The 26715-nt window shown below is 50.1% G+C and overlaps 1 protein-coding gene and 1 long non-coding RNA gene across 5 annotated transcripts in view; both read left to right on the top strand.

Moving 5' to 3' along the window:
* The window catches only part of LOC135242354 (uncharacterized), a 32247-nt gene extending 18426 nt beyond the window's left edge, over positions 1 to 13821 (top strand). The window contains exon 2 of the long non-coding RNA XR_010326315.1: positions 13743 to 13821. This is a non-coding gene — a long non-coding RNA (uncharacterized LOC135242354). The remainder of the gene's footprint in view (positions 1 to 13742) is intronic.
* A 611-nt stretch (positions 13822 to 14432) lies between these two features.
* The window catches only part of adcy7 (adenylate cyclase 7), a 30400-nt gene continuing 18117 nt past the window's right edge, over positions 14433 to 26715 (top strand). For all 4 annotated transcript variants that reach the window (XM_064313371.1, XM_064313370.1, XM_064313369.1 and 1 more), the window contains exons 1-5: positions 14433 to 14736; positions 19019 to 19216; positions 20982 to 21155; positions 21676 to 21825; positions 24751 to 24911. In XM_064313371.1, coding sequence (XP_064169441.1) covers positions 14569 to 14736; positions 19019 to 19216; positions 20982 to 21155; positions 21676 to 21825; positions 24751 to 24911 — 851 coding nt within the window. In that variant the 5' untranslated portion in view covers positions 14433 to 14568. The remainder of the gene's footprint in view (positions 14737 to 19018; positions 19217 to 20981; positions 21156 to 21675; positions 21826 to 24750; positions 24912 to 26715) is intronic.

Raw genomic sequence — 26715 nt, 5'->3', positions numbered from 1 at the left:
TGGACAGTGCCTGTTCTGGGTGGATGTGGACAGTGCCTGTTCTGGGTGGATGTGGACAGTGCCTGTTCTACGGGGGATGTGGACAGTGCCTGTTTTTGGGTGGATGTGGACAGTGCCTGTTCTGGGGCGGATGTGGAGACAGTGCCTGTTCTGGGGCGGATGTGAACAGTGTCTGTTCTGGGGCGGATGTGAACAGTGGTGATTAGCACTACGCTGTGGAGCCCATTTATCTGAATGTGTCACCGTTACTCACGGGGTATCCACAGGTTGTGGGAAAAGCGGCCAGGAATGTGGCTTTCTCATGGACTTTGTTTGAACAGCATTATACACTCGCTGTGTGGGATCTTTTAATGCTTTGAAAATGCTGTAGCATTAATTCATCTGTTCTCTCAAGGGTACTGACTTATATGGTAGCAGAAGAAAGGCAGAGGTGGAAAGTCCAGGGGTCAGAAAGTAAGATTTCTGCCGTGTGTTTCTTCCACCTGTGACCTCAGCACAGCTGACTTTACTAATTAGTTCTCGCTACTGGCTGAGGAACTGTGCTAATGAGCAAATTCAGGTGATTGGAGCAAAATCCTGGGGAAAAATACTTTTGCTTTCCTGAACTTGGATTTTGCACCTCTGAACAAATGCGAACTGTGTGCCTGAGGTGCGTTGTTAGAGTCCTGTGGTCTTCCCCCCCCCCCAAGGTCTTTCAGTGTGGAATAACCACACACACAGTGGTCAGCCTCGCATGAGGACGTACTCATTCCAGCACTTTCTCTGCGTCTCATCCGATTGGCTGTTGGTGGGGCAGATTTGTGCGAGAGGCACAGCGAGTGTGTAATTTGGCACCGCGGTCTTACGGAGTTAACGGTCTGTGACCTCACCGCGCGTAGGCTACTGACTCAGCCCCCCGTGCGCTGGAGAGATGTTTTTCAGAGGTCTTACAGCAGGCCGGGCATCTCTGTCACGTCTGGCGGGCCTCGCGCTGCCTGCGGTGTCCGGTGTTAAAACGTTTCTGTTCACAGGAGTAGGCAAGCAGTGAGGCCACAGTCAGGAGGGCCTCCAGTGTGATGTCAGAGGACTGCTGGGATGTGTGGTAGAACCGTGATGCGCATTACTGAGAAATCCTGTCAACACTCGACCCAGCACTAGACCCATTTGAAAGACTGAATGAAATAACTGAATTCCAATTTCGTGATAGAAATATGGATCGAGCCATGATGCACTGATTTTTTTTATTTTTTTATTGAAGAATTTAGATTCTTTCTTTTTTTTCTGTTGCCAGAATCGACCTTTGAGTACACAGAGCTACGATAATGAGGAAATTAATTTGTTGTTTCTTAAATATTAGCCCAGGTCCCAGGCCTGTAATGGTTTTCATTATGATAGAAGTGCTCCGAGCCTAAATTAAATCACTGGCTCCAGGGACTTTACCAAGACAAGACAGATTCTTTATCTGTATGAAATTGAGTATGAAGTATTTGATGTGCTTTTCAGAGAAAGCCTCCATTGGTTTGTGGCCAGATCCAGAGATCAGCTCTACCAGGGTCTCTCACTCTGTTATTCTCTCCGTCTTTCTCTTTCTCTCAGTCTGTTGCTCTCTCTCTCTCCCTCTCTCTTTCTCTCTGTCTGTCTCGCTCTCTCACTCTCTCTCTTTCCCTTTCCCTGTCTCACTCACTCCTTCCCCGCCTCTCTCGCTCTCTCTCTCTCTCTCTCTCTCTCTCTCTCTCTCTCTACAACATCCCCACTCACTCTTTCTCTTTTCTTCTCTCTTTCCCTTCCCCTCCCTCTCCTTCTCTCTCTCTCTCTCTCTGTGACAAACATCCTCCATCTCACATGATTTGCGTGGTGTGAGGAGTGAGCAGTATGAGCGCAGCTTGGCTCTGTTTTTCATGTGTCCACTGTGTATCCAACACAGGCCTGTCTGTTCCCAGGCAGAGTGGGAGAGCTGCGTGTCAGCAGCACATTGGGATCATGCTCAGTGTCTGACCCTGACACGAGGTCTCTGCTGTTCCTCAGGCACAACTGGCGAGGCCGCCATGATTAGGGAGGTTTCTCTGCTCAGTGTTCATCCCCAGGGCAGCAGAACTGGGAGGTTTCTCTGCTCAGTGTTTATCCCCTGAGCAGCACAGCTGGGAGGTTTCTCTGCTCAGTGTTTATCCTGAGAGAAGCACAACTGGGAGGTTTCTCTGCTCTGTGTTTATCCCCAGGGTGGCACAACTGGGAGGTTTCTCTGCTCAGTGTTTATCCCCAGAGCAGCACAACTGGGAGGTTTCTCTGCTCAGTGTTTATCCCCTGAGCAGCAGAACTGGGAGGTTTCTCTGCTCAGTGTTTATCCCCAGAGCAGCACAACTGGGAGGTTTCTCTGCTCAGTGTTTATCCCCAGGGTGGCACAACTGGGAGGTTTCTCTGCTCTGTGTTTATCCCCTGGGTGGCACAACTTGGAGGTTTCTCTGCTCCGTGTTTATCCCCAGGGTGGCACAACTGGGAGGTTTCTCTGTTTCATGTTCATCCTGCCCAGTGTTTATCCCCAGAGCAGTACAACTGAACAACTGAAGGTTGGATTTTTACTTCTCAACCCAAAGCAAGTAAACTGTATGCCTCATTTGTGTCACGGCCATTACATGTACATTACCCATTGGACACAGCAGCTCCACATTTCTTTTAAACCTTTTTCAGAATGATCATCTACCCCATGATTTAAAAAATTGGCTTCCTTAAAAAATGGCTTTTTGTTACTTTTATTGTGTTGTATAGTTTATATAAACCACACCACCAGCATTAGATTCTGTCTAACTTTGCCGAAACCCTGTGAATCCTAATTAGTCAAATGTGTCTGTGGGGGACAAACAGAGCTTAATTTTGTACCAGTGAGGAAACCGCACTCGCTCAGTGCTATGAATACTCGAGTTGAGAAGAGTGGCAATTTCCAGCAACATCAACAGCTGTCAAAAGCAATTATGGATGCTAATGATTTCGTTCACAATAGTAGCATTAGTGAACAACACATTGTCAGTTTACGCACTGACAACTCTAGGCCTTTTGTGAGAGTGGACGGTCTGCTGTATGCTGTCATGGTAACAGACACCATGGCTGCAAGAAAGCAAGAGATATCAGGGTGGTGGAGAAGGGGTGTGGTGACCTTGGGACGATCCCCCCCCCCCCGACACAGGGAGGAAACTGGGGAACAGCTGGAGGTCCACCTACTGCCCCAGAGTTTTCCCAAAAGATTATCCCGCCCGTACGCCCACAGCGTGTCTTCCATTGTCCGAGTTTCCTACGGATAAGTGAGAGCGGTTTATGAGGACGATCTTAGAATCTGCTTCCTTTATTCGGAGTTAGCAGTGCTCTGCATTGAGTGCATAAAGGACTGAATTTATCTACCATCAAAGTGCACCACCCCCCCCCCCGCCCCAAAAAAAAACATATTTGTATTTGATTTCTGCAGCTTGTTTCCTCCAGGAGAACATTCAAAAATAAACAGAGCAGTGCCTGTAATTGCATATGCCTGTGAATTGCGCCGATGTGCGGGTGATTTTTGTTTATGTTCGTATTTAAATCGTAATGCATTTTGTAGCCCTGTGTGCTGAGCAAATACGCGCACGCGGTTGAGGGCACCGACGGCTTCGAGCGACTTACCGCGCAGCTCGCCCTGCGACTGAGCAGCTGAAACGCACGCCAGCCGTTGTAAATTATTTTATAATGGGCCTTGTTATTACTGGTCTGACGACACACGCGCAGTGGCCAGATGGCCCCCGTCTGCCTGACGACACATACTTGCACATCTATTGCGCGGTGGAAAAATTACCGTCGTTACACCTGGGGCTGCGACCTTCTGCGCTCAGCGCTGCTGTGTGCTCGGCCTCTCACATTTACTCATGAGCGTTTTTAGGCTGCTGAGGTCTGCAGAGAAGAATATGCTGTAACTGGTGAACTTTTTTTGAGATGTCCTGTAAGGGTTGATCCGTGTGTGTTTGTGTTTGTGTGTGTGTGTGTGTGTGTGTGTGTGTGTGTGTGTGTGTGTGTGTGTGTGCGCTGTAGTGTGTTTGTGTGTGGTGTGTGTGTGTGGTGTGTGTGGTGTGTGTGTCTGTGTGTGTGTGTGTGTGTGTGTGTGTGTGTGTGTGTGTGTGTGTGTGTGTGTGTGTGTGTGTGTGTGTGTGTGTGTAAAATTGCTGTTATCTCATTACTACCGTTCTGCCAGTTAGATATTTTTACAGGACTCATAGCTTTTAATGGGAGTCCGAATTTTAGGGGGGTCGACTAATGAAAAAAGCTAGCAATGGATTTATGGGACCCAGAAAAGGGTGTTTGTTGAAGCTGACAGGAATGAACCGTGTCTGTTATGGTTTGAATTTCTCTCCCATATTTGTCTGTTTTTCTAACTTGTCAAACCCTCCCATACACACATGCGCACACACATACCACACACACTCACACAAATGCACACACACACACACTCGCACAAACCTTCCCATACACACACACACACACGCAAGCACACACACACACATACATACATATACTCACACAAACGCACACACGTAAACACGCATACACACACACACACACACACTCACACAGACACACTCACACAAACGCACACACTTCAGGCACTTGTGAAGCATTTCCTCAGAGATACAGACACACAGTAATTGTCGTTCGAGCCCCCGCACATCTGCTCGTGCAAACGGGCTTAGTGCTGAATTATCTGGCTTCTGGTTGCAGGATATAGGATTATATAAGTGGGTGCAATCTTTACAGAATATTTGTGGCCAACTTTTTTATAAAAGACCTGTGTGGTTCCTATCAGTAAGAACATTTATTAATTTATGTTATGATGTTCACACCCGTTGTTTTCCTTTAGGGTTTTATGTATTAGGGGTAGGGCTGCCCATCCCGGTCCCTGGCGATGCACCGTCCTGCAGGTTTTCATCTCAACCGTAATTTGGCACACCTGACTTTGCTAATTTATGGGATCTCCGGCTGTTGAATGAGGTGTGGCTTTGTTAGGGTTGGAGTGGAAAATCTACAGGATGGTAGATGTGCAGGAACTGGGTTGGGCAGCCCTGCTCTAGCTGTCGAATGCAGTGTGCCTTTGTTAGGGTCGGTGCGAAAAACCTACAGGACGGTAGATCTGCAGGCTTGGGCGGCCCCTTGTATTAGAGGGGATTAAAATGGCCGTGCAGCTTTGTGCCAGTTGACTCGTGGAAATCTAATGATGCTCTTGTGGAAATGAGCTGCGTGCGCGCGGGGGGGAACCGCTGCCAGCTAAAACTGGCCGCGGCATCGACGGCAACTTCCTCTGTTTGCTGCAAACAAGGCGCGGAGATCTGAAAAAGGGAGCCCGAGATAGCATTACGCTAACCCGATTACCTTTTCAGCAGCTCCTGCAGAACACGGCTAATTCGATAGCGCCGGACGGCGCTCGGTGGGGGGGAGCGACTCGCGCGTAGCCGTCCCGTCCCTAATCCGATTTGGGGCGCGCATTTCTGTACACGGCTCTGTCAGCTGCCCGGCCCCGCCGCGCCCTCGGCGAGCGAGGCGGAGCGGAGCAAGCTCGGCGGCGACCGACGCCGCGCTGCGCTCTGCGCTCTGCGCTTCCTGAGCGGCCTTCGCCGTCTCCCGTACCGGCGTCCGGTACGAATTCATTTGAGCAGCCCGGCAAATACATGCACTTGCACACTGGCAGATGCACGCTAGCCGCTTTGAGGAAGGCTGTTAGCGTATTTGTAGTTTTTGCGTGTGTTGTAGTCAAAGAGAGAGAGTTCTTATTTCAGTGAGCAAGAATGGGTATTTCATTTGGCCTGCATGTTTTTTTTTTTCCTTTCTTTTTTTGTTTCTGAAGTCTGAACTGTAACCAGTTTGAACCTGTCACACACACACACATTTGTATTTGTACGGCTGCAAATTCGCGTTTTTATTTCTGGGTGTATATATATTCTGTGTGTACAGTTATCTCTAACAGAGATGTAGATGGCCCGATATAGACGCGTGCGACCGCAACATCCTTTGCTTGGTTCAGATGGGTTGGGTGTGTCAGCGTCTAGCAGTGACACAGTCGGGGGGGGGGGGGTGCGGGCTGTATGTTTTTTGCATGACCTCTAAGACACACTAGGACAGATAATGCTGTGTGTTCTGCACCCTGGGTCATTTTACGGGCGTCTGTGAAGCTCTGGTGTGTACCAGCCTGTGCGTCCCAGCGTCAGGAGGGGCGCGTATAGAATCTGCTTTCGGACGAGCTGATTGGCTGCCCTTGTTTCGGTCACACCCGCCTGGAATCTGTTAACATGACACACGATGTCCGCTCTTCCTGCCCGCACACGTACGTCTTAAAAACCTCCCCTGCTTCTCGTTTTCCCCCCGTCACAGAAAGCCTTTCTCTCCGTCCCCCTCCCGAACCCGCGGCTTAGTACAATAGGTGGGCATATTGAAAAAGGAACCCGCTTGGCAGTGGAGAAATAATCATTTCCTTCCACAATTACCTCGCCGTAATGGCGGTGTGTGCGACGTTCTGCGTAATTCGTGAGCGGCGCAGGGCCATTATGTGCACCGTATCAGGTTTTTAAAAGGTCTTATAACAATGCCAAACTGAATTTCTGGAATATAGATGGCCACATTTAATAATTTGCTGTCCTATTGATTTAGATGTGTATATATATATATATTACATTTGCTGTCAGACTGTACTGTGCTGTTATGGGTCATCAGTTCACATTTCCTTTCCTGTTTCACGTTTTCTTTATATAGCTCTTCTCCTCCCTTCCCCTCTCCTTCCTTCTCCTCTCCTCTGCTCCTCTCCTCTTCTCTGTACACTGCCCAGCTGCCCTGTGGTTGCCCTTGGAGATCAGGGTCATATGTCAGGACCTGTGTGGTCTTCCATATAAGGTCTGTGTTAGCTTTTTTTTTTTCTCTAACCGATCAGCAAATGGCGCAACCGAAACAGGAAACAAAAGCATCGACCGAAGAGGGAAGGAGAGAACGCGCTGTGAAGACTCTCGCTCAGCTGCTCTTAGTAGAAACTGCACGATAACACTGAGCGCAGTCACTGTGATCCCTGTTCGTGAAAGGCCTGGGAAACCTGGCAGACCTGACCCTCGCTTTTCTTGTGTTTGAAGAAAAATACTGTTGCACTATTGAATCATAAATCAGGTTGCAGTACGGTACCTTTGGACAGGGCATTTTTAACCCTGTGTTTGAAGTACTTCGTTTCCAGGCAGGTCGACGTGTTTGTTCAGCCTGGCCTGTGCTTCCGCTGTGCTTTTGTGCAATGTTCTGCCGTGAAGGCGTCCATGTTAGAGTTCCTGTGTGGGATCGCATTATGCATAATGTTCTGTGAAGGCGTCCATGTTACAGTGCCTGTGTTGGATCGCATTATGCATAATGTTCTGTGAAGGCGTCCATGTTACAGTGCCTGTGTTGGATCGCATTATGCATAATGTTCTGTGAAGGCGTCCATGTTACAGTGCCTGTGTTGGATCGCATTATGCATAATGTTCTGTGAAGGCGTCCATGTTACAGTGCCTGTGTTAGAGCACTGTATGCGTAATGTTCTGTGAAAGCCTCCATGTCAGAGTGTCAGAGCGCTTCACCAGCGACCCGCCTTGGCAGCCGCGGTGGATAGGAAGCGCTGCCACACGTGCGCTCAGAGTCATGCAGTGGTGTGGGGGAGTTTCCCGCTTCCCAGAAGGCTTTGCGTGAGAGTGTGGGCCTTCTCTGGGTTTCACTTCCCCCCCGAGCTGCCGGGTTTGGGCAACAGAAAGACGGTAAGTCTGCCAGGAGAACAACCAGTCCTGGCACGCTCCCCCCCGCCCCCCTGCCTGCCCGTCTCTGTGAGCTGTACTCACCTTTGCCTCAGAAACGCTTATACACAGCTTCACATCCGCGGTGCTGTTGCTGTAGAAGCAGCGTGTCATGTGCATGTGAGTTTAAAAACACCACTGCCTGTACCGGTCTATGGAGCTGAGCTCTTACGGTGGGGGAGGTGCTCTGCTGATGGGGGGGGTTGGGGGGGTTGGGGGGGGGGGGGCGTAAATCGTATTGATTTGAAAGGCCATGATCTGTCCTCATGTTGATGTTTGTTTTATGAGAGGACATGGCGGCTTTGCTTTGGATGCTCTCTGCCCCTTTTTATTTATATTTTTGGAAGGGGTGGCGTTTTTAAAAGGAGCCCCTCGGAGCCTGAATGCCGTGAGGCGAGGTGAGCGTTCACCCACCGCCGTCGCCGAAATTCCAGCCCGTTCGCCCCCCACAGCTCAATGCCAGGGCCAGCCATTCGCCCGCCTCGGCCCTCGCCATGGCAACCTTACAATTGGAGCATAAAGCCCGGGCCGTCCGGGTGCAGCGACTCTGTGTGTGCGTGTGTGTGTGTGTGTGGTGCGCTCTGTGTGTGTGTGCTGCATTGTGTGAGACGCTATGTGTGAGGTGCTCTCAGTGTGTGTGAGGCACTCTGTGTGTGTGCGTGCATGCGTGTGTGTGTGAGGCGGTGTGTGTATGAGGCGCTATGTGTGTGAGGTGTTCTGTGTGAGGCGCTCTCTGTGTGCGTGCGTGTTGCACTGTGTGAGGCGCTATGTGTGAGGCGCTCTCTGTGTGTGTGAGGCGCTCTGTATGCGTGCGTGCATGCGTGTGTGTGTGCGTGTGTGTGTGTGTGCGTGTGCGTGTGATTAATAAGCCGCTGGCTCCTCTCGAATGGCCGCCGTCTCCTAGAGCCTCGGAGCGCGGTGACGGTGATGCTGGTGAACGGCTCCCGACCGTCGCCGACGAGCCCACGCCATCCACGCTGGGGAGAAAGCTGACCATCTGTTTGCTTAAGCTGTTCTAAAAATGTCTTCGGTCTTCTTCTTTTTCGTCGATTCCTTGCGGCAGAATTCAGGCAATATGTCTCAGTGGCAACGCGTGAGGAAGCCAGCGTTCCAACAAACAGCTTGTGTGTCTTTGGGGTTTTTTTTATTTTTTATTTAAAAATTTTTTTATTTTTTTTTTTTAAAGCCGCACTGGCACTGCTCTTATGATCCTTAGCGAACGGCTGAAATACGAAGCAGATGAGTTTGTTTGGTGAACAAACACTGGCAGCGGTGATAATAATTAATAGCGATTGCGATCAGCCGCTGTCCTGGTTTATGGTCGCAGCCCCCGCCTGTAAAAGATGTCTCTGTGGTGGTTTGGGCCGAACGGGTCTGAGCCGTGGGAGTTTCTGAAGGCTGATGTAATCCCCCCCCCCCCCCCCCCCCGTTACAGGGGACCCTGCCACGCCTCAGCGACGCGAGTCATCGAAACAGGAAGTGCAGGTGAGCAGAGAGGCTGACATCCCGTCTGTTTCTGCGGCGTCGTCCCCCTCGTCCGCGACATCCTTCGTTCGGGAACGTTGGGGAACCTTGCGAAAACGCGACGGGAGATCACCGTTCGTGAGAAAACGAGCCCTTTGGATGCTGTGCGTTATCGAAGCGCGCTTGTCTCGCCTGCTCTCCCGAGCGCTTGCTGTTACTCCTCTCCCTCGTTTAATGTTTGCTCTCGTCCCACACAGGAGTTATCACTGATAAGACGGGGGGCGCGGGGGGGGGGGGGGGGCGGCGTGGGGGGGGGAGGGGTTAAAGAGTGGACGCTGTGTCTCGGGGTGTGTGTCTGTATATCCGCGTAACAGTTGTAGCTCTTCTTCAGCGTCTCGACTCTTCAGAAAAAGAACGCGGAGGAGTTGAGGAGCCGGCCTCTCGGATATTTGCTCTGCGAAGTCGCGGGTCAGATTTTCCTGGATGTCGTTTGCGCCTTGCGGCAGTCGGCCACCCGCTGAGCACTTTTCCGGTCCTTGTAGATCTCAGGGACGTGAAATCACACTCCCCCCCCCCTCTCCTGCCACACAGTCACAGTCTCTCCACACAGTTTCTCAACCCCCCCCCACGCCCTGGGCTGAGCTGTAAATCTGCGAGCTCTGACCAGACGCAGGAGAGCTCGCTTTCTGGAGGCCCAACAGCTTGTCTCGGTTCAGACGCGACTTCCCTCTGAGAGGTCGCTGTTGAAGGTGTCGAAGAAGAAAATTCCCCTGTTGTGCTATTTTTGGGGGGGCCAGTTTTGTTATGTCTTAGAGAAGAATGTGTCTGATGTGGCACGGTCACCACACAAACTTAAGGACTTTATGACTTCTGACCACTTACGACCAACACTAACAGGAAGAAGAGAAAGCAGTCTTTTGTTGTGGATGTTTTTGTTACTGTGGGGCATTATTCCCAGGAAAACATTTTTTTTAAAGAAATAATCTAACTGGTTTTTAGGTGAGAATAAATTAAAGTAGACACTTCAAGTATCAAGATGTGAAAAACTCACCTTAGTTAATACCATCTTTGTATGGTGAATTTGATAATTGTATTGAAATTGTGTATTTTAGTGCCATCCTAGCTAAGTTCATCTTGTCATGGCTAGCAGTGCCTGTCCTGACAGCAGTGCCTGTACTACAGTTGCCTATATTACAGTATGGTGTTTTTTATGTTTTTTTCTGAGGTATATTGTGGTGTTTGCTGAGGTATACTATGGTGTTTGTTTCTGAGGTATATTATGGTGTTTGCCGAGGTATATTATACTGTTTTTTTTCAGTGGAATATTATGGTGTTTGCAGAGGTATACTATGGTGTTTTTTTCAGTGGTATATTGTGGTGTTTGCTGAGGTATATTGTGGTGTTTGCAGAGGTATATTGTGGTGTTTGCAGAGGTATATTATGGTGTTTGCAGAGGTATATTGTGGTGTTTGCAGAGGTATATTATGGTGTTTGTAGAGGTACATTGTGGTGTTTGCAGAGGTATATTATGGTGTTTTTATCTGAGGTATATTGTGGTGTTTGCAGAGGTACATTATGGTGTTTGCAGAGGTATATTAGGTTGTATGCCACTTGTTTTGTTTTCTGCTTGCTGTGATTCTTCAGCTTCTTATTTTTGTGCTGTTTGGGTCGCCTTACAGAGCAGAGAAAGACGTCTTTGTTACAGTCGCTTCCTCCCCTGGAGCACGATTCTCTCTTTTACAGTAACGGCCCTGTGCTAAGGCATCACTTGTCCTTAACTAACTTACAACGGAAATGTGAACCGTGCGCTTTTTCTGTACGTAGGCTGCTCGTTCCGACGGGCTCGCTTCACCGATCGCTGAACTCGCCAGGCTGTGTTTGTGCTTGTGGAGCAGAAAATAAGATGACTGCCCACAGGCTTGTAGGCTTGTTGGTATTTCTCATTATGACACTTGGTTGTGATTAGCTTGATTGTGATCTTCTCTTAGCATCCTTACATGACCATGTCTTCTTTGGCTCCTCATAGGCTCTTTGGCCATCTGTGGGCCTTCCTGGTTGGGCCTTCCGATTCCAGCCTTTTGAGCCGAAATGATTTTTTGCAACACAGAGAACTGAACTCAACAGATGTACACTTTGGTTTAACGTTTCATACGTCTGTCAATTCTGACTTGTGGAGGATGATTGAATGGGCACATTTAAATATTTAAAAGGATCTCGTGTTTTCACACCATTTACGCTATGTCTTGTTTGGATGCGATGAAACCAAAGTCCCATTGCATCTCCAAAGATAAAAATAGATTTGAATTCAGATTAAGACTTAGCATCATGGGTTCCGGGCTTGTAATATTTGATTTTAGGCCAAGAAACTCTCCGTTGAGTTTGACCCCTTTTCTGTTTCCTAGATAGCATCCTTTCTATTTAAAGAGAGGTTCCTGATTTTCTTGCTTTATGCATCAATCTGTAAATATACCATCACCCTGAATAACAAATTGTATACACTATAGAGATTCACGCTCATTAATCGCAATAGTTACGATTAGTCTGTTTAATGCACATTGCAAGTCAACACTGGTCAACCAGCAAATGTATGTGTAACATTAATTTTAATAACATCCGTTTACCAGAACTGCAGTTATATTCACCAGCATTCATCATTTTATTGAAATACTTCCCAAAGCTCTGCTGTGCATTGCATTACAGGCGTTTAGCAGACGCTCTTATCTAGATATACCTCACCCATTATACCATACGCATTATACCACACAGCCGGTCCTGCATCTTACCCGGGGTTAAATTGTTCTCGCAAGTATACGCGTTTGCGCTGCTCGCTGCTCTTCTGGAGCGACGCCTGCCAAATGCTTAAAGTGCAGAACAGGGAGCAGCACAGCGCTCCCCCCTATCTCTGTAGCATTACGGTGAGTAAATGTTCTTGGCTCGGCGTTCGTCTTGCGTCGGAAAGACGGTCAACAGATCGTATTCATTACGGCCGCTGTTCCTGGAAGGCCAGACTTTGAATGAACACACGCCGTGTTTTTATTGATCGTGAGAGAGAGCTGTAGCTCCCTCTGACTGGATGGTGAGGTCTACAGATCTGTATTTATCGAGCAGTGCATTTTCATCAGCGTTTGCCTTAGCATTTGGAGCCTGACGTAATCAGCCCCTTTAATGGAAAGGGTCATCAGCGTCAAGCAAATTTCTCTGAATTGTACAACTCTACATGACTCAGTGCATCTGGTGGTAGGAGCATGTGTCCAAGGAGTTTTTCACTTTTAATATGCAAGGCTGCTGCAAACCTATTACTAGAAATTTTAACAAAATTTTGCCCACACAGGACTGTGTAGATTTTACCTGTGTGCGCATCTAATAGTGATTGAACGTCATCGAGTAGCAACTCTATTAAAAATATTTTTTTTAAATGTGATTTCTTGTTCTCCTTATTTTGTGCGCTGTACAGTATAGTGTAGGCATAATACATTTTCTTTTTTTCCCCTTTAAGTTCAAAAGTAAAGCAATTCTAAGTGAATTAGGTTCTGATTTCCAGTAAAAAAAAGAAAGAAAAGAAAAACATGTTGGGCCTCTTCAGAGCCAAACTACAATATAAAAAGTCATAAACAAAATAGTAGGCTATCCAGTAATATTCAGTTTGTATGTGTTGTTTATGACTTTTTATATTTATAGCTTTATTTTCTCTATTGTACATTTGGAATTTCTATCATTCTTTGTTTTGCAAACAAACCTCATGAAAACATGGAAAACAATGGCGACTGCTTTTATATTTAGAAAGCTGCCTCTTTGCGGAGCGTCTCATAATGACCAGTGGTCTGCAGTGGGAAGCCCGTGGTTTGCAAGTTGTGTCAACAAGTCTGAGAGAAGCAAAGGTTGCCTAAGAGCCAGTTTAATTGGACAGCAGGGCTTTAGCAGGGGGAGAGCTGCCGCTTCGACTGTGAGACACACAGGCAGCAGTGTGTGAAAGCTGGGAGGAACACACACACACACACACAGAGACACTCATGCGCGCACACACACACACACACACACACACACACACACACACATCCATGAACACACAGACACACTCTTACACGAACACACAGACACACACACTCATGCATAAACACAGACACACTCATGCGCGCGCACACACACACCCAGACACACAGACACACGCACACACACACACACACACACAGACACACACACACACTCATGCATGAACACACACACCCAGACACACTCACGCACACACACACACACGTGCACACGCGCACACACACACACACACACCTCCCAAAAATGAAGCAGCTGTTTTGTCTGTTCTCTACGGTTACCCTGCCCTGTACTTTCCTGGCGTTCTTGCTGTTGAAGAATGAGCTGAAAGCCGTACCCGGGACAGTGCTGAACGCGCTCGATCTGGGGAAGTCTTGCGGCACGTCTCTCACTGCTGGTGTTTCCTGTCGTCTCACCCTGCTCTCTCTCTCTCTGCTCTCTCCCCAGGCCCAGCCACTGACCGAGCTGCCACCACAGATTGACCAAGAGAAAGAGCGAAACAAAGAAAGTGAGAGAGAGAGAGAGAGAGAGAGAGAGCGGCTCCAAAAAAACTTCAGATCCTGAATCCTGGCTGGTTCCTTGACGACCCCGCTCTCCCCCCCACTTCCACTCCTCCCCTGAACCCTCCACTCCGGGCTGGTCTTTCCACAATGCTGGAGAGGGGGAGACAGTAGCGCACTGGCAGGAGTGAGCTCTGCCTGCCTCCCTGCCTGAGAAAGAGCGAGTGAGAGAGAGAGAGAAAGAGGAGCACAGAGCCTGAGAGAGAGAGATGAGAGAGGGAGAGAGAGAGAGAGAGAGAGAGTCAGAGCCTGAGTGAGAGAGGAGTACAGAGAGAGAGAGAGAGTGAGAGAGGAGCACAGAGAGAGAGAGAGAGAGAGAGAGAGAGAGAGAGAGAGGAGTAGAGAGAGAGAGAGAGGGACAGAGAGAGAGAGAGAGAGAGAGAGGAGCACAGAGAGAGAGAGAGAGAGAGAGAGAGCGAGAGAGAGGGAGGAGTACAGAGAGAGAGAGAGCGAGAGGAGTAGAGAGAGAGAGAGAGAGGAGAGAGGGAGAGAGGGAGAGAGGGAGAGAGGGAGAGAGAGAGAGAGAGGGAGAGAGGAGCACAGAGAGAGAGAGAGAGAGAGAGAGAGAGAGAGAGGGAACGACCCGGAACACTGGCGATGTCCTGGCGGGGGAGAGGCTCGCCGATCGCCTGAGCGGCACCGCCAGCACCCCTGACCGAGATCCCGCCCGGGTACCTGTGTGCGTCCGTGCCGACGCCAGCGGAGCGGGCACCATGCCAGCCAAGGGGAAGTACCTGCTGAACGACCAGGAGGAGGTGAAGAAGGAGGCGCTGTACCGCAAGTTCTCCTGCTTCAGTCAGTACCAGCTGCTGGTGCTGCTGCTGGGCCTCACCATGCTGTTCTGCGCCGTGCTCCTCATCCTCTTCTTCTCCCTCAACCTGGTGAGTACGCCGCCGGCCCAGCAGGGGGCGCAAGACCAGCGCTCAGGCGTGCGTCTCCATCCCGCGCTGGCACTGCACCTGCACCCTTATTCTGTAGCTTGCCATTGTACCTCCTTCTAGTTTGACTTGTCATAACTTTCTGACCTAGCCTATGCAAACTGGTCTTAATGTCTTCATTGCTGTGGATAACGGTTACATGATGAGTATTGTACCTTATCGGACCTGTGTTTTGTAGCTGTTGGTATGCATCTATTGTACGTAGCTTATGTGTGTGTGTGTGTGTGTGTTTGCCAAATAATTGTAATGTAATGTGGGAAGACGAGAGGCAAACTGGTATTCTCATTATGGGCTCACCTGGAGAGGGGGCTGGCTGGGTGGACTCAAATGGGGTGGGGGCGGGGTGTGGGGGCTCAGGAGATTTCTCTAGGTCAGTCTGAGAGAAGGGGGAGAAAAAGAGGAGTGATGTGTTTTACTATCAGAGCACACAGATGTTTTTTCTTACACTGAGGGGAATTTGGGGGGTGGGGGGGGTGGTTAGCTGTGCAGAGTGAGGTGGGGCTGTGTTGACGTTGGCCCACAGGACGCAGGCTCTGGCGTACCATGGAGCTTTGTTCCGTGCGAAGCCCTGTCTGTGATGTCCATTACCACGCCTAACGACTTGTTTCTGATGGGCGGGAGAGAAAAAAAAAAACAAGTTTCGTTTTCCTGCCGGTGTACCGATGCCAGATAAGCGTGATGTAACGGAGCACTTCACTTTGCTCGTGAATCTCATTGTTTGAGTGGATAAAGACGTGCCACTGAGGACTATACTTAACCTGAAACCCACTGCTCGTGTTCAGCCATATAAATGCACAGAGCGGGACCTCTACAATGCACCCTGAGAATGAGGACCAAACAAAGACTATAATGACTTCAGTTGTGGTGGGTTTTTTAAAAAATGGCATTCATCCTAATTCAGGCTGGATGAAATGCATTTGTAGGCCCGACTGTGATCTGAGCTGTGTGTGGTGCTGTGCGGTTGGTGGGTCGGTGCAGGTAGACATCAGCCCTCTGATAAAACCTCAGTGACTACCCCCCCCTCTACCCCTCACCCCCACCAGGCTGTGGCTTTCTGCTTCTCCCAGCTGAAGCCTTTCTGTGTCCGCCTGCACATTCTGCTTAACGATGTTTAATTACCTTCGCCAAGGGGGTTCTGTAATGACATCCGTCCGTCCGTCCGTCCGTCTGTCGGTGTCCGAGACGGACGTATCTGGAAAAGCAGTAATGGCCCAGATTGCCGTGAAATTTGCCGTGCAGATGCAGGTTCCCAAGAGGAAGAAACCGATTGGTTTTGGTGACCCCCCCCATGACACTTCCCTGTAGCGCCGCCATCAGGCTGAACATCTTGGAAAGCGATGACTTGGATTGCGGACAAGACATTTACTGGACGCGTTTACGAGAGGGTAGATTGTTGTGCCTTGGCACTCAACGGTCTGCTGCATGCATTCTTTCCAGTTATTATAGGCGTTTAATTACCCTAATGTATACCCATCCACTTTTACTGGGAGGGAGGAATTCTAACCAATAGAATGATGGTGGCAGACAGACAGAGAAAGAGAAAAGGAAGGAGAAAGAGAGGTTTTATGAAAAATGGGTCACAAAAAGACATGAAACTGGGGTGCCTGTGTTAGCAGATGCAACTCTAGCATGCAGGTTGTATAAAAGCCTGACACTGGTTCAAATTCTGAACATTGTCCAAAAACCACTTGTCTGGAACAAAACGCAGAAATATCTGCGGTTTGAACTCGAAACAATAAAATGCACGTTGTTTATTTTTTGGTGCTCATTTGCCTAATTAGATTTCATCTGTTTATCAGTACTCACTGCCAATTTATTCACAAATAATGCACTGGTCAAATAATAATTAAAAAAAAGCGTACTCTGCATTACAGTGAAAAAATCAGTAATTGGATGCGTTTAAGGGGAAAAGCCAGATCACTCATGCAGTAAAACTTTTACGGTCACAGAAGCAGCGGATGTCCTCATTTGCCACTAATCCGGGGGAAAGGGGCTGTTGGCATTGCAAGGCATTGCTCCTCCTTATTGTCATTTCTGTATGTACTTGTATGCTGTACAGAGAAGGCAGCTTGCTCTCCCTGGAGCGTGACTTTCATACAGCCCGTCCACTAGCCTGTCCATACAGCATGTCCATTAGCCTGTCCATACAGCCTGTCCTATTGCCTGTCCTATTGCCTGTCCATTAGCCTGTCCGTTAGCCTGTCTATTACCCTGTCCATACAGCCTGTCCTATAGCCTGTCCATTACCCTGTCCATACAGCATGTCCATTAGCCTGTCCATACAGCCTGTCTATTACCCTGTCCATAGAGCCTGTCCTATAGCCTGTCCTTTACCCTGTCCATACAGCCTGTCCTATAGCCTGTCCACTAGCCTGTCCATACAGCCTGTCCTTTACCCTGTCCATACAGCCTGTCCTGCCTGTCCATTAGCCTGTCCATGCAAAAATTCTACTGTTGACTAGCAGTGATGACTCCCATGTTATTGTGTGCCTGGCGCCGGGGATGGGGGGTGGGTGGTGGTGGGGGGGGGGGGGGGTTTGTGTGCACAGGTGACGCTCATATGCTTTATATGCAGAACAAAAGGAATGCAGTAGTTGTATTCGCAAGCCCTTCCTCACCCCAATGAGACCATGATCTAAAATGGTGCGTTAGCCATTGTTTTTATTTTTGTAGCAATATTCACACCAATTATGTGCAATATAATACATACGCACTTACATACAGTATGTATGTGCAGTCTATGGACAGCATATACTGCACAGCAAGGTGTCAAACTCCAGTCCTGGAGGGCTGCAGCGTACGCTGGTTTTTTTGGGGGGTGTTCTCGGCACAAGTGTTTCATTCAAGCCATTGATTGGCTGAAGGGTCCACACACCTTGTTCCATCAGCTGTCTTGATTGGCAGCCGATCGAAAGGGAAAAGAGGGGGAAACCCGCTGCCCCCTCGAGATTCGGTTTGACGCCCCTGGATGGTGCCGCTCCTCTGTACTCTTTCCATCAAGTCCTTGAATTCTGTGCCAGCGCTGAACTGACGGGGCGCCCTGCAGAGTGCGCGTGCCTGAGCGGCGCTGCGCTGCCTGTGATGAGGGAGCGGAGTGGAGTGACAGGTGTAGGGGGGGGTGAACGTTCACCCGTCCCGGACGCCGCGGGAGGCGCTGTGCTGGACGGTGAAGGGCCCTTCCGAAAATTACATAAGCGTCAGAGAAGCCCTCTGCAGGCGCACTCACCACCATTAATGCTCCTGTGGCCCTCCCACTCCCTCTGTAGATCAGCTTAATTACTCTCTGTTTCGTTTTAAAGGTCAGGCCCCTTAGAGGATGATAATATACAGGCTCATATTGGCAAGGGGGGGGAGGGGAGGGGAGGGGAGGGGGGGGGCGGTGCATTGATCCCATCCTCGGTGACTCTGTCATAATTTGATTTGTATGTAAAAAAAAAAACGTGCGTTTGTTTAAGAAGCGCATGAGGTCATTTCTGATGTTTGTTTTGTTTTTATACGACTCAATACTGTGAACTCTAGGATGCTGTCAGAATGTCTGCGTGCTTCTTTACGTGTGTGTGTTTTTCAGTGCGTGTGCATATGTCTTCATGACACTGTGTGTTTTCTTTGTTCGTACTGCGTTTTGTTTGTCGTGTTCAGTGATCGGCTGCTCGTGAGTGGTCAGGTCTTTGTGAGCGTGTGCGACTGTGCGTGTGTGGCTGTGCGTGTCCAGCTGTGTGTGTGTGGGCTGTGCGTGTCCAGCTGTGTGTTGCGGGTGTGCGTGTCCAGCTGTGTGTGTGTGGGTGTGGCCGTGCGTGTCTGGCTGTGTGTGTGTGTGTGCGGCTGTGCGTGTCCAGCTGTGTGTGTGTGTGTGTGTGTGTGGCTGTGTGTGTCTGGCTGTGTGTGTGTGTGTGCGGCTGTGCGTGTCCAGCTGTGTGTGTGTGTGTGTGTGGCCGTGCGTGTCTGGCTGATTGCGTGTATTTGGTATCTTTTGGGCCGGTGTCGGTGTGGCGAGCGTGCCGTCTGTGCAGCTGCTTGTGAGTGGTCAGGTCTATGTGAGCATGTGCGGCTGTGTGTGTGCGGGTGTGCGTGTCTGGCTGATTGCATGTGCGGGTGTGCGTGTGTGTGTGCGGGTGTGCCTGATTGCGTGTCTTCAGTCCGGTCTCGGCGTGGCGAGTGCAGTGAGCCTGCCGGTGGTTCCGGCTCTGCCCCCTGGCTCTGAGCGTCTGTCCCCCCCCCCCCGCAGAGCGCGGAGCGGCACAGCGCCTTCGTGGGGGTGGTGAGCTGCGGGCTGCTGGTCTTCCTGGCCGTGTTCGTGCTGGTCTGCACCGAGTGGCTCTTCCAGCGCTGGATGCTGCTGCTGGGCGTGGTGGTGTGGGCCACGCTCATCGCCATGGGCTTCACCTTCATCTTCTGCGGGACGGTCATCCAGCCCTGGGACCAGGTACGGCTCCCCCCCCCGCACTCTTTCACCTTTCCCCCGGGACCACACCCCTCCACCCCTCAGTCTGCTTCCTCCAGCTGATCACACACGCTCTCTTACCTTCTGCTCTTTCCATCCATCTTCTGTCCCATCGCCCTCCACCTCTTCTCCCCCCCCCCCACCATTGCTTTACGCGGGATGTGCTTCCTTCTCTCTTCCCTCCCCCTCTTCTTACTCTCCAAAAATTCTCGTTTTCTGTACTGTGTCTGAAGAACCGCCTGTATAAATACAGCCATTGTGCAAGTGGCTTCTCAGGAATTCCATGAATTCAGCAATTGCACAACATTTATCTTCTACTCTGTGTTTGGGTGTGAAATTGTTCTTGAAATTTTTTTTTTTCATTGTTTCTTTACTGTAATGAAAAATGACTGTGGTGTGAAAATGTCAATGCTTTGTTTGACACGTTTGTTCTGGAAGGGGCTTCAGCATGCCATTGGTTCAGACGCCAGCTTTGAAGTTTGTGATTTGTGCAGATATGTTGTATGTATAGTATCTGGACACCCCTTGGTCTGGGGCTGTTTTTCATGGTTTGGGCTAGGCCCCTTAGTTTCAACTTAGTCACATTTTAGACGATTCTGCCCAACAGTTCAGGGAAGGCCCTTTCCTGTTTCAGCATGACAATGCCCCCGGGCACACAGCAAGGGCCATATAGAAACGGTTTTGTCGAGAACGGTGTGGAAGAACTTGACTGAGCCCCGACCTCAACCCCATCCAGCACCTTTGGGATCATTTGGAAAGCCAACTGCGAGCCAGGCCTAATCGCCCAGTCGACCTCAATAATGCTCTTCTGGCGGAGAGGACGCACATCCCTGCAGCAATGCTCCAACATCTAGTAGAAAGCCTTCCCATAGAAGTGTAGGTTGTTATACGTAGCAGCAAAGGGTGGACCGACTCCATATCAATGCCCATGATTTTGGATGAGATGTTGGATGTCAGGTGTCCACACACTTTTGGCCTTGCAGTGTATGTCTGTTCATCGCTCATTCACCTCCAGGCCTATTGGCTGGGAAGTGGCTCCTGTAACAGAGACCTGCTGCAGAGCCAGGAGGATATTTACACTCCCGGGTTGGACGGGGAAATGTCAGAATGTCAGAGAGAACCCCCCAGCTGAGGCTGCAGGCGGGAAGGGGGGGGGGTGGCTGTGGGACTAGGGGGGTGGGGAGGGGGGCTGTGGGGACTAGGGGGTGGGAAGGGGGGTGTGGGGACTGGGAGGTGTGCTGTGGGGACTGGGGGGGTGCTGTGGGGACTGGTGGGGTGGGAAGGGGGGCTGTGGGGACTGGTGGTGGGTGGGAAGGGGGGCTGTGGGGACTGGGTGGTGGGAAGGGGGCTGTGGTGGACTGTGGTGGTGGGAAGGGGCTGTGGGACTGGGGGGTGGGAAGGGGGCTGTGGGGACTAGGGGGTGGGAAGGGGGCTGTGGGGACTGGGGGGGGTATGGTAAGGGCTCCAGACTCCTGGCCTGATAGCAGGAGCGGCTAATTAAACTCTGTGTCGTTCGGGTCCCGGAGCCTGACTCAATAACGCGTTGCCCTGGGGAGGAAGCGCGGGGGCTCCCACCGGGCTGGCGCAGGGGCCGGCTGCAGCCGAGCTCTCCGCTCATAAGCACAGGCGAACACAGGGGGGGGGAGGGGAGGGCTGTGGGCTGGCCAGTCCGCTTTAGTGCAGGGACCATACGCTGAAGAATAACGCTGTTCATCTTTTCTCCTCCCCCCCCCTTCCCCCGCCACAGGTGCCGTTCTTCCTCTTCATCATCTTCACCGTGTACACCATGCTGCCCTTCCAGCTGCGCTACGCCGTGCTCCTCAGCGTCGTCTCCTCCCTGGCCCACATCGTCGTCCTCACCTTGCGCCTCACTGTTTTCAGCCCTGCCCACATCCTCCCCGTTCCATCTCTGGCCAATCAGGTACCTTATCCTCTGCTTACCCGTCACATGACGTTGTGTGCGTATAGCCACATCAGCTTATAATCACATTGACCAGTTATTATTTGCACATTTATCCTTCGAATACTTCATTTTTTTTGCCTAAGTAATTAATATTGATGCATATTATTTTAAATATTTTTATATTTTAATTGTTATAACGTAATAAGAGTATGGTGTCCTCAGTTCTTATAGTTGCTATAGAACATAATAACTGTTAAAGCTTTAATGTGCATTTGTACTTGTGTTTGTGTGTATATATGCGTGTACGTGCGCACGTATGTGCATGTGTGTGCGTGCGTACGTGCATGCGTGCAATTCATGTGTGTGTATCTGTGCGTTCGTGTGTGTGTGTGTATTTGTGTGTGTGTGTGTGTCTGTGTGTGCCTGTGTGTGTGTGTATCTGTGCGTGTGTGTGTGTGCGTGTTCGTATGTGTGTGTGTGTATTTGTGTGTCTGTGTGTGCGTATGTGTGTGCGCGTGTGACCTGTGCTCCTCTGCAGCTGCTGTCCAACGCGGTGGTGTTCCTGTGTGGCAGCGTGGTGGGGGCCTTCCACAAGGTGCTGATGGAGCGGGCGCTCCGCCAGACCTTCCAGGACATGCTGAGCTGCCTGACCATCCGCATGAACCTGGAGATCGAGAAGAGACAGCAGGTCAGACACGCCACTCACCCCGGCTGCCTAGCCTGCACTAAACTCCCCCACTGCCTCCCTGTGCCCCGGCTGCCTAGCCTGCGCTGCACCCCCCAGCTAAACCCCCAGCTGCCTCCCTGTGCCCTGGCTGCCTAGCCTGTGCTGCACCCCCCCAGCTAAACCCCCAGCTGCCTCCCTGTGCCCCGGCTGCCTAGCCTGCACTAAACTCCCCCACTGCCTCCCTGTGCCCCGGCTGCCTAGCCTGCACTAAACTCCCCCACTGCCTCCCTGTGCCCCGGCTGCCTAGCCTGCAATAAACCCCCCCACTGCCTCCCTGTGCCCCGGCTGCCTAGCCCGTGCTGCACTCCCCAGCTAACCTCCCTGTGCCTGCTGCGCCTGGCTGCTACCTGCGCTAAACCCCAGCTGCCTCCCTGTGCCCTGGCTGCCTAGCCTGCGCTAACCCCCAGCTGCCTCCCTGTGCCCTGGCTGCCTAGCCTGTGCTGCACCCCCCAGCTAAACCCCCAGCTGCCTCCCTGTGCCCTGGCTGCCTAGCCTGCGCTAACCCCCAGCTGCCTCCCTGTGCACCTCGCTTTCCGTCAGAGTTTAGAATGTCAGGAGCCAATCGCTTCAGCACAAATGCCACCTGGATGCGTCGCTTCCATAGCAACAGCCTTGTTGACAGCGGATTGATTAAACGGATCTGATTCACTGATTCTTTGGAGAGCCTACATGCTGTGCTGTGTCATCGGATTTTGGCAGGCTGTGATGCTGTGGTGATGTGAATGTTCTTGGGAAAAATAAAGAATAGAAAAAGTGATAATGACAGTCGATTTCTGGTCCTGCAAAAAAAGATACATCGGATGAGCTTCGTCTTTGTTGAGATTTAACCTTTAACTAGAAATATAAATTTGACAGCACAGTAATACACAGGCCATAGATACCTCATTCCGACTCTAACAAAGCACACCTTTCACCTTTTTTTCCCGCACATTCAACAGTTAGAGATCTTGTTGAGCTGCTAATTAGTAGAGTCTGGTTTACCAAATTAGGGTTGAAATTAAAACTGACAGAAGGTTAGAAGGTTAGATCTCCAGTAACAGGGTTGATTATCACTGAAGCAGACTGCAGCATAGCAGGTGATGATTTGCTAATACGTTTAAGTAAACATGAGAGATATGACATGCCTGATATAAATGGTCAGAAGGACTGCCCCTCTGAGGGACTTTGGGCATGCACCTTCGGGGTGTGAACTGACTCTCCTTCAGCAGAATAAAAAACACACGTTCATATGGCTGTTCATTATTATTATTACCTGTTTTTGCCTCAAACCCTTTTCCACCAATTTTTTTGGAGTCTTACAGTTGCATTAATTTGAGGTTTTCTGCTATTGAAATATGTATTATTTTACATTACAGGCATTTAGCAGACGCTCTTATCCAGAGCGACTTACACAACTTTTACATAGCATTTTACATTGTGTGTGTATATATATATATATATATATATATATATATATATATATATATATATATATATATACTGAAGCAATTTCGGTTAAGTACCTTGCTCAAGTAGTGTCCTACCCAGGAATCGAACCTGCAACCTTTCGGTTACAAGCCCAGTTCCTTACCCACTGTGCTACACTCCGTCCTATGTAATTTGGCCTGACTCCAAACCCGATGTTGAGGAAGTGTGGCTAAACCCTGAGTCCTGCAGACTGTTTCGTGTTGAGCCAGCGCGAGGCTATTGGACCGTGCTAAACGCTGCCAAGCCAAATAAAGACAAGTGTTGAGAATCTGAAGCTCATTTGCCCAATTAGTGTGCAGCTACAAATGTCCTCATAACCTTTCTTTTTTTAAATCTCTGGATGGTAGCAAAAATCCTCATAATTTTCTATTTCACCTGCCAGATACTTGTATTTTAAGGCGTAGACATTGATGTGAAACTAAAGGACAGTGTTCTTCTTAGTCTCTTGGCATTTTAATGGATTTAAATGTATGTAGATTATGTCTGAGCGTCGCTGCTCAGAATTAGAATATCTGCGGTCTGCTGTGCTTTCATATTAGCCTCATGTTAGCCTCAGTGATCGTGGTTTTGCACAAAATGGCTATTCAGATGCTGTCAGCATACGTGTGAGCACATGTGTTGCTATGTTATAGCCTGCAGGCCGTTCTCGCTCTCGGTCAGAATTCATGGTGCAGTGCATTTTAAAGGAGGATTCGAACAAATGCCCCCTTTAGCGAACCCCAGACACATGGCCTGCAACGATCTCTGACCATTGAGTGCGCACTGGGAGGGGGAGAGAAGTACCGCTCTCTTCCCCTCCCAGGATATCCATTACAGCGCGAGCGCACTGAAACTACTTCCTGCTGAATGACTCGTCATGCTTCGCAGTTCAGGGAGGCAGCGCTGTGTAATCTAAAACCAGGAGATGGCGATTGAGATGGAGACGCACTCTGTGGCGTGGGGGCAGAAGTGTGGCGCTCGGCCAAGACCGGCTTCGGTGGCTGGCTTTTCATTAGAACGCCAGAAAAGTGAAATTGAAGGATCTCACTGGGCTTTCTAATCTTTTCCTAAAGTCTGAGAGAGTTCCTGTGCATGGTGACTGTCTCCATGCGTACTGTATCCATGTTAACGTTTCATCACGACAGGTTCACACAACATCTTTTCAGTTCGTAATAGGGCCTAGTTAGTGCCGGTATTGAGGCCTGAGCTGATTGGGCTGGGCTTTTGTGGCGTTTCTTCATTCAGACTGGACATTGCGTTTAGAGGCGCAGTGTGATAGATAGATATGGGCAGTGTGTCACTGTGTCCTCATTACATTACAGGCATTTAGCAGACCTTCTTATCCGGAGTGACTTACGCAACTTTTTACATTGCGTTTTTACATTGCATTTCCTCGATGTGGGCCCGTGGGCCTGCGTTTCTGTGTGTCCGTCCGTACAGGAGAACCTGCTGCAGTCCGTGCTCCCGGTCTACATCTCCATGAAGATGAAGCTGGCCATCATGGAGCGGCTGCAGGACTGCAAGGACAAGGAGGAGCGGCAGCGCCTGGTCAAAGACAACAACTTCCACAGTCTGTATGTGAAGAGGCACGAGAACGTCAGGTAGATGAGCCTCCCAGCACAGCACAGCACAGCACGACACAGCACAGCGCAGCACGACACTGCACAGCACAGCGCAGCGCAGCACAGCACGACACGGCACGGCACGACACAGCACAGCACAGCACGACACAGCACGACACGACACAGCACAGCACGACACAGCACAGCGCAGCACAGCACGACACAGCACAGCACAGCACAGCACGACGCTGCACTGCACAGCGCAGCACAGCACGACAGCACAGCACAGCGCGGTACGGCACAGCACAGCGCAGCACAGCACGACACGGCACGGCACGACACAGCACAGCACAGCACGACACAGCACGACACAGCACAGCACGACACGACACAGCACAGCACGACACAGCACAGCGCAGCACAGCACGACACAGCACGGCACAGCACGACAGGACACAGCACAGCACAGCACAGCATGACACACTCCTCTCTTCTTCATTTCCCAGGGTCTTTTGTTAAAATTTTAAGAATTCTCTGGGGAGGTTTCACTGGTGAGTCAGAGTATTGTCCATTGGTCAGTTTTATTTAGAATAGATTCTGTTTGGAATGTCTTTAAATTAATATTTTGCCCGAAGGGAGTACACTATTCTCCCATGTTTACAATTGTCATGATTGTATTTAATTATGTAGTTCTCATGGTTATTCTGTTTTTCGGCAATATTAATTTTACAGAACCTTGCACCCTGAAAATGCACTTTTAAACCAAAACATATAGACATATACGAGGCCATCTGTGTTTAAATTGGAAAAGGCGACTGAAGTTTTCAGCAGTGCAAACACGTCTAATTGAAAAATCTGTTCTGTTGTCGAAGTCTATCCTTTTAAGAGTTCTGACAGATGTTGGCTGCATGTTGCAGTGACCTCTGAACTGATGGGTTTGCAGGCCCAATATTAACTGTTTGCCACCAGTAGGAAAGGTATACATTGGGAGTTATCTTTATTACTGGTAGCTGAGCATTGACCATGACAATAAAGTCAGATTCGTGTGGGGATTTACTGGGGGCTTTTTCTCCAGTGGTCGTTAGGATTAGCATGCCATATTCCAGGTTTACTCCATCCTTTAGTTAAACTCATATCAGTACCCGATACGTGCGCCAGTGCGGTCGGTTTAATGTTTCACTCATTTTCTTAGCAGCGTTGCGTGCTCTTAAACTGTAATTGGACCACAGCCATCTGCCTGCTGATATTTGCACAGTGGATGAACGGCGACAGAGAGAGAGCGATGAGATATCATCTTTTCTGTCGTCCGGCTTTGGGCCCTTTTTTCTCGCTCGCTGTGCCAGGGCCTTGCCGCCAGCTCCGCCGCGCCGGTGCCGCGTTCGTTTGGAGACGTGGTGAAAGCGCTCTTGTGTTCGCGGGTCATGGCGGGTCCCGCTTTGACGGGCTGGGTAATTATCCCGTGTTCCCGTGTTCCCTTCCCCTCTCTTCCCCCCTCGCCCCCCCCTCTTCTGTTGGCGAAATACCTGACCGTCGCTAATTACGAGCGATGATAGGCCGCCCTCCTCCTCGTCTTTGTTCTTCCCCGAAAGGCCTGTTAGCGTAATGAGAGAGAGAACTTGGCCGCCGGGCCAGTAACTCCTGATCACCGGTCAGCCCCCTATAATCCACTCTGTGTGTGGCTAGCTGTGCTGGAGTCAGGTGCTCTGAGGACAGCGATGATTGGGGGGGGGAGTTGTGCGTTCCCACGGGGGGCTGTTTTCGCCGGTTGAAGCCCCCAAGCTCTGTGTCCCACCTCTGGGGGGGGCGGAAAGAAACGAGAAAACGAAAAAAATGAGGCATTAAA

Source organism: Anguilla rostrata, chromosome 16 (genome assembly GCF_018555375.3).
Source record: "Anguilla rostrata isolate EN2019 chromosome 16, ASM1855537v3, whole genome shotgun sequence".
In the NCBI taxonomy this organism is placed as follows: Eukaryota; Metazoa; Chordata; class Actinopteri; order Anguilliformes; family Anguillidae; genus Anguilla; species Anguilla rostrata.
The sequence above is the reverse complement of the archived record's forward strand: the minus strand, read 5'-3'. Positions and strand labels throughout refer to the sequence as shown.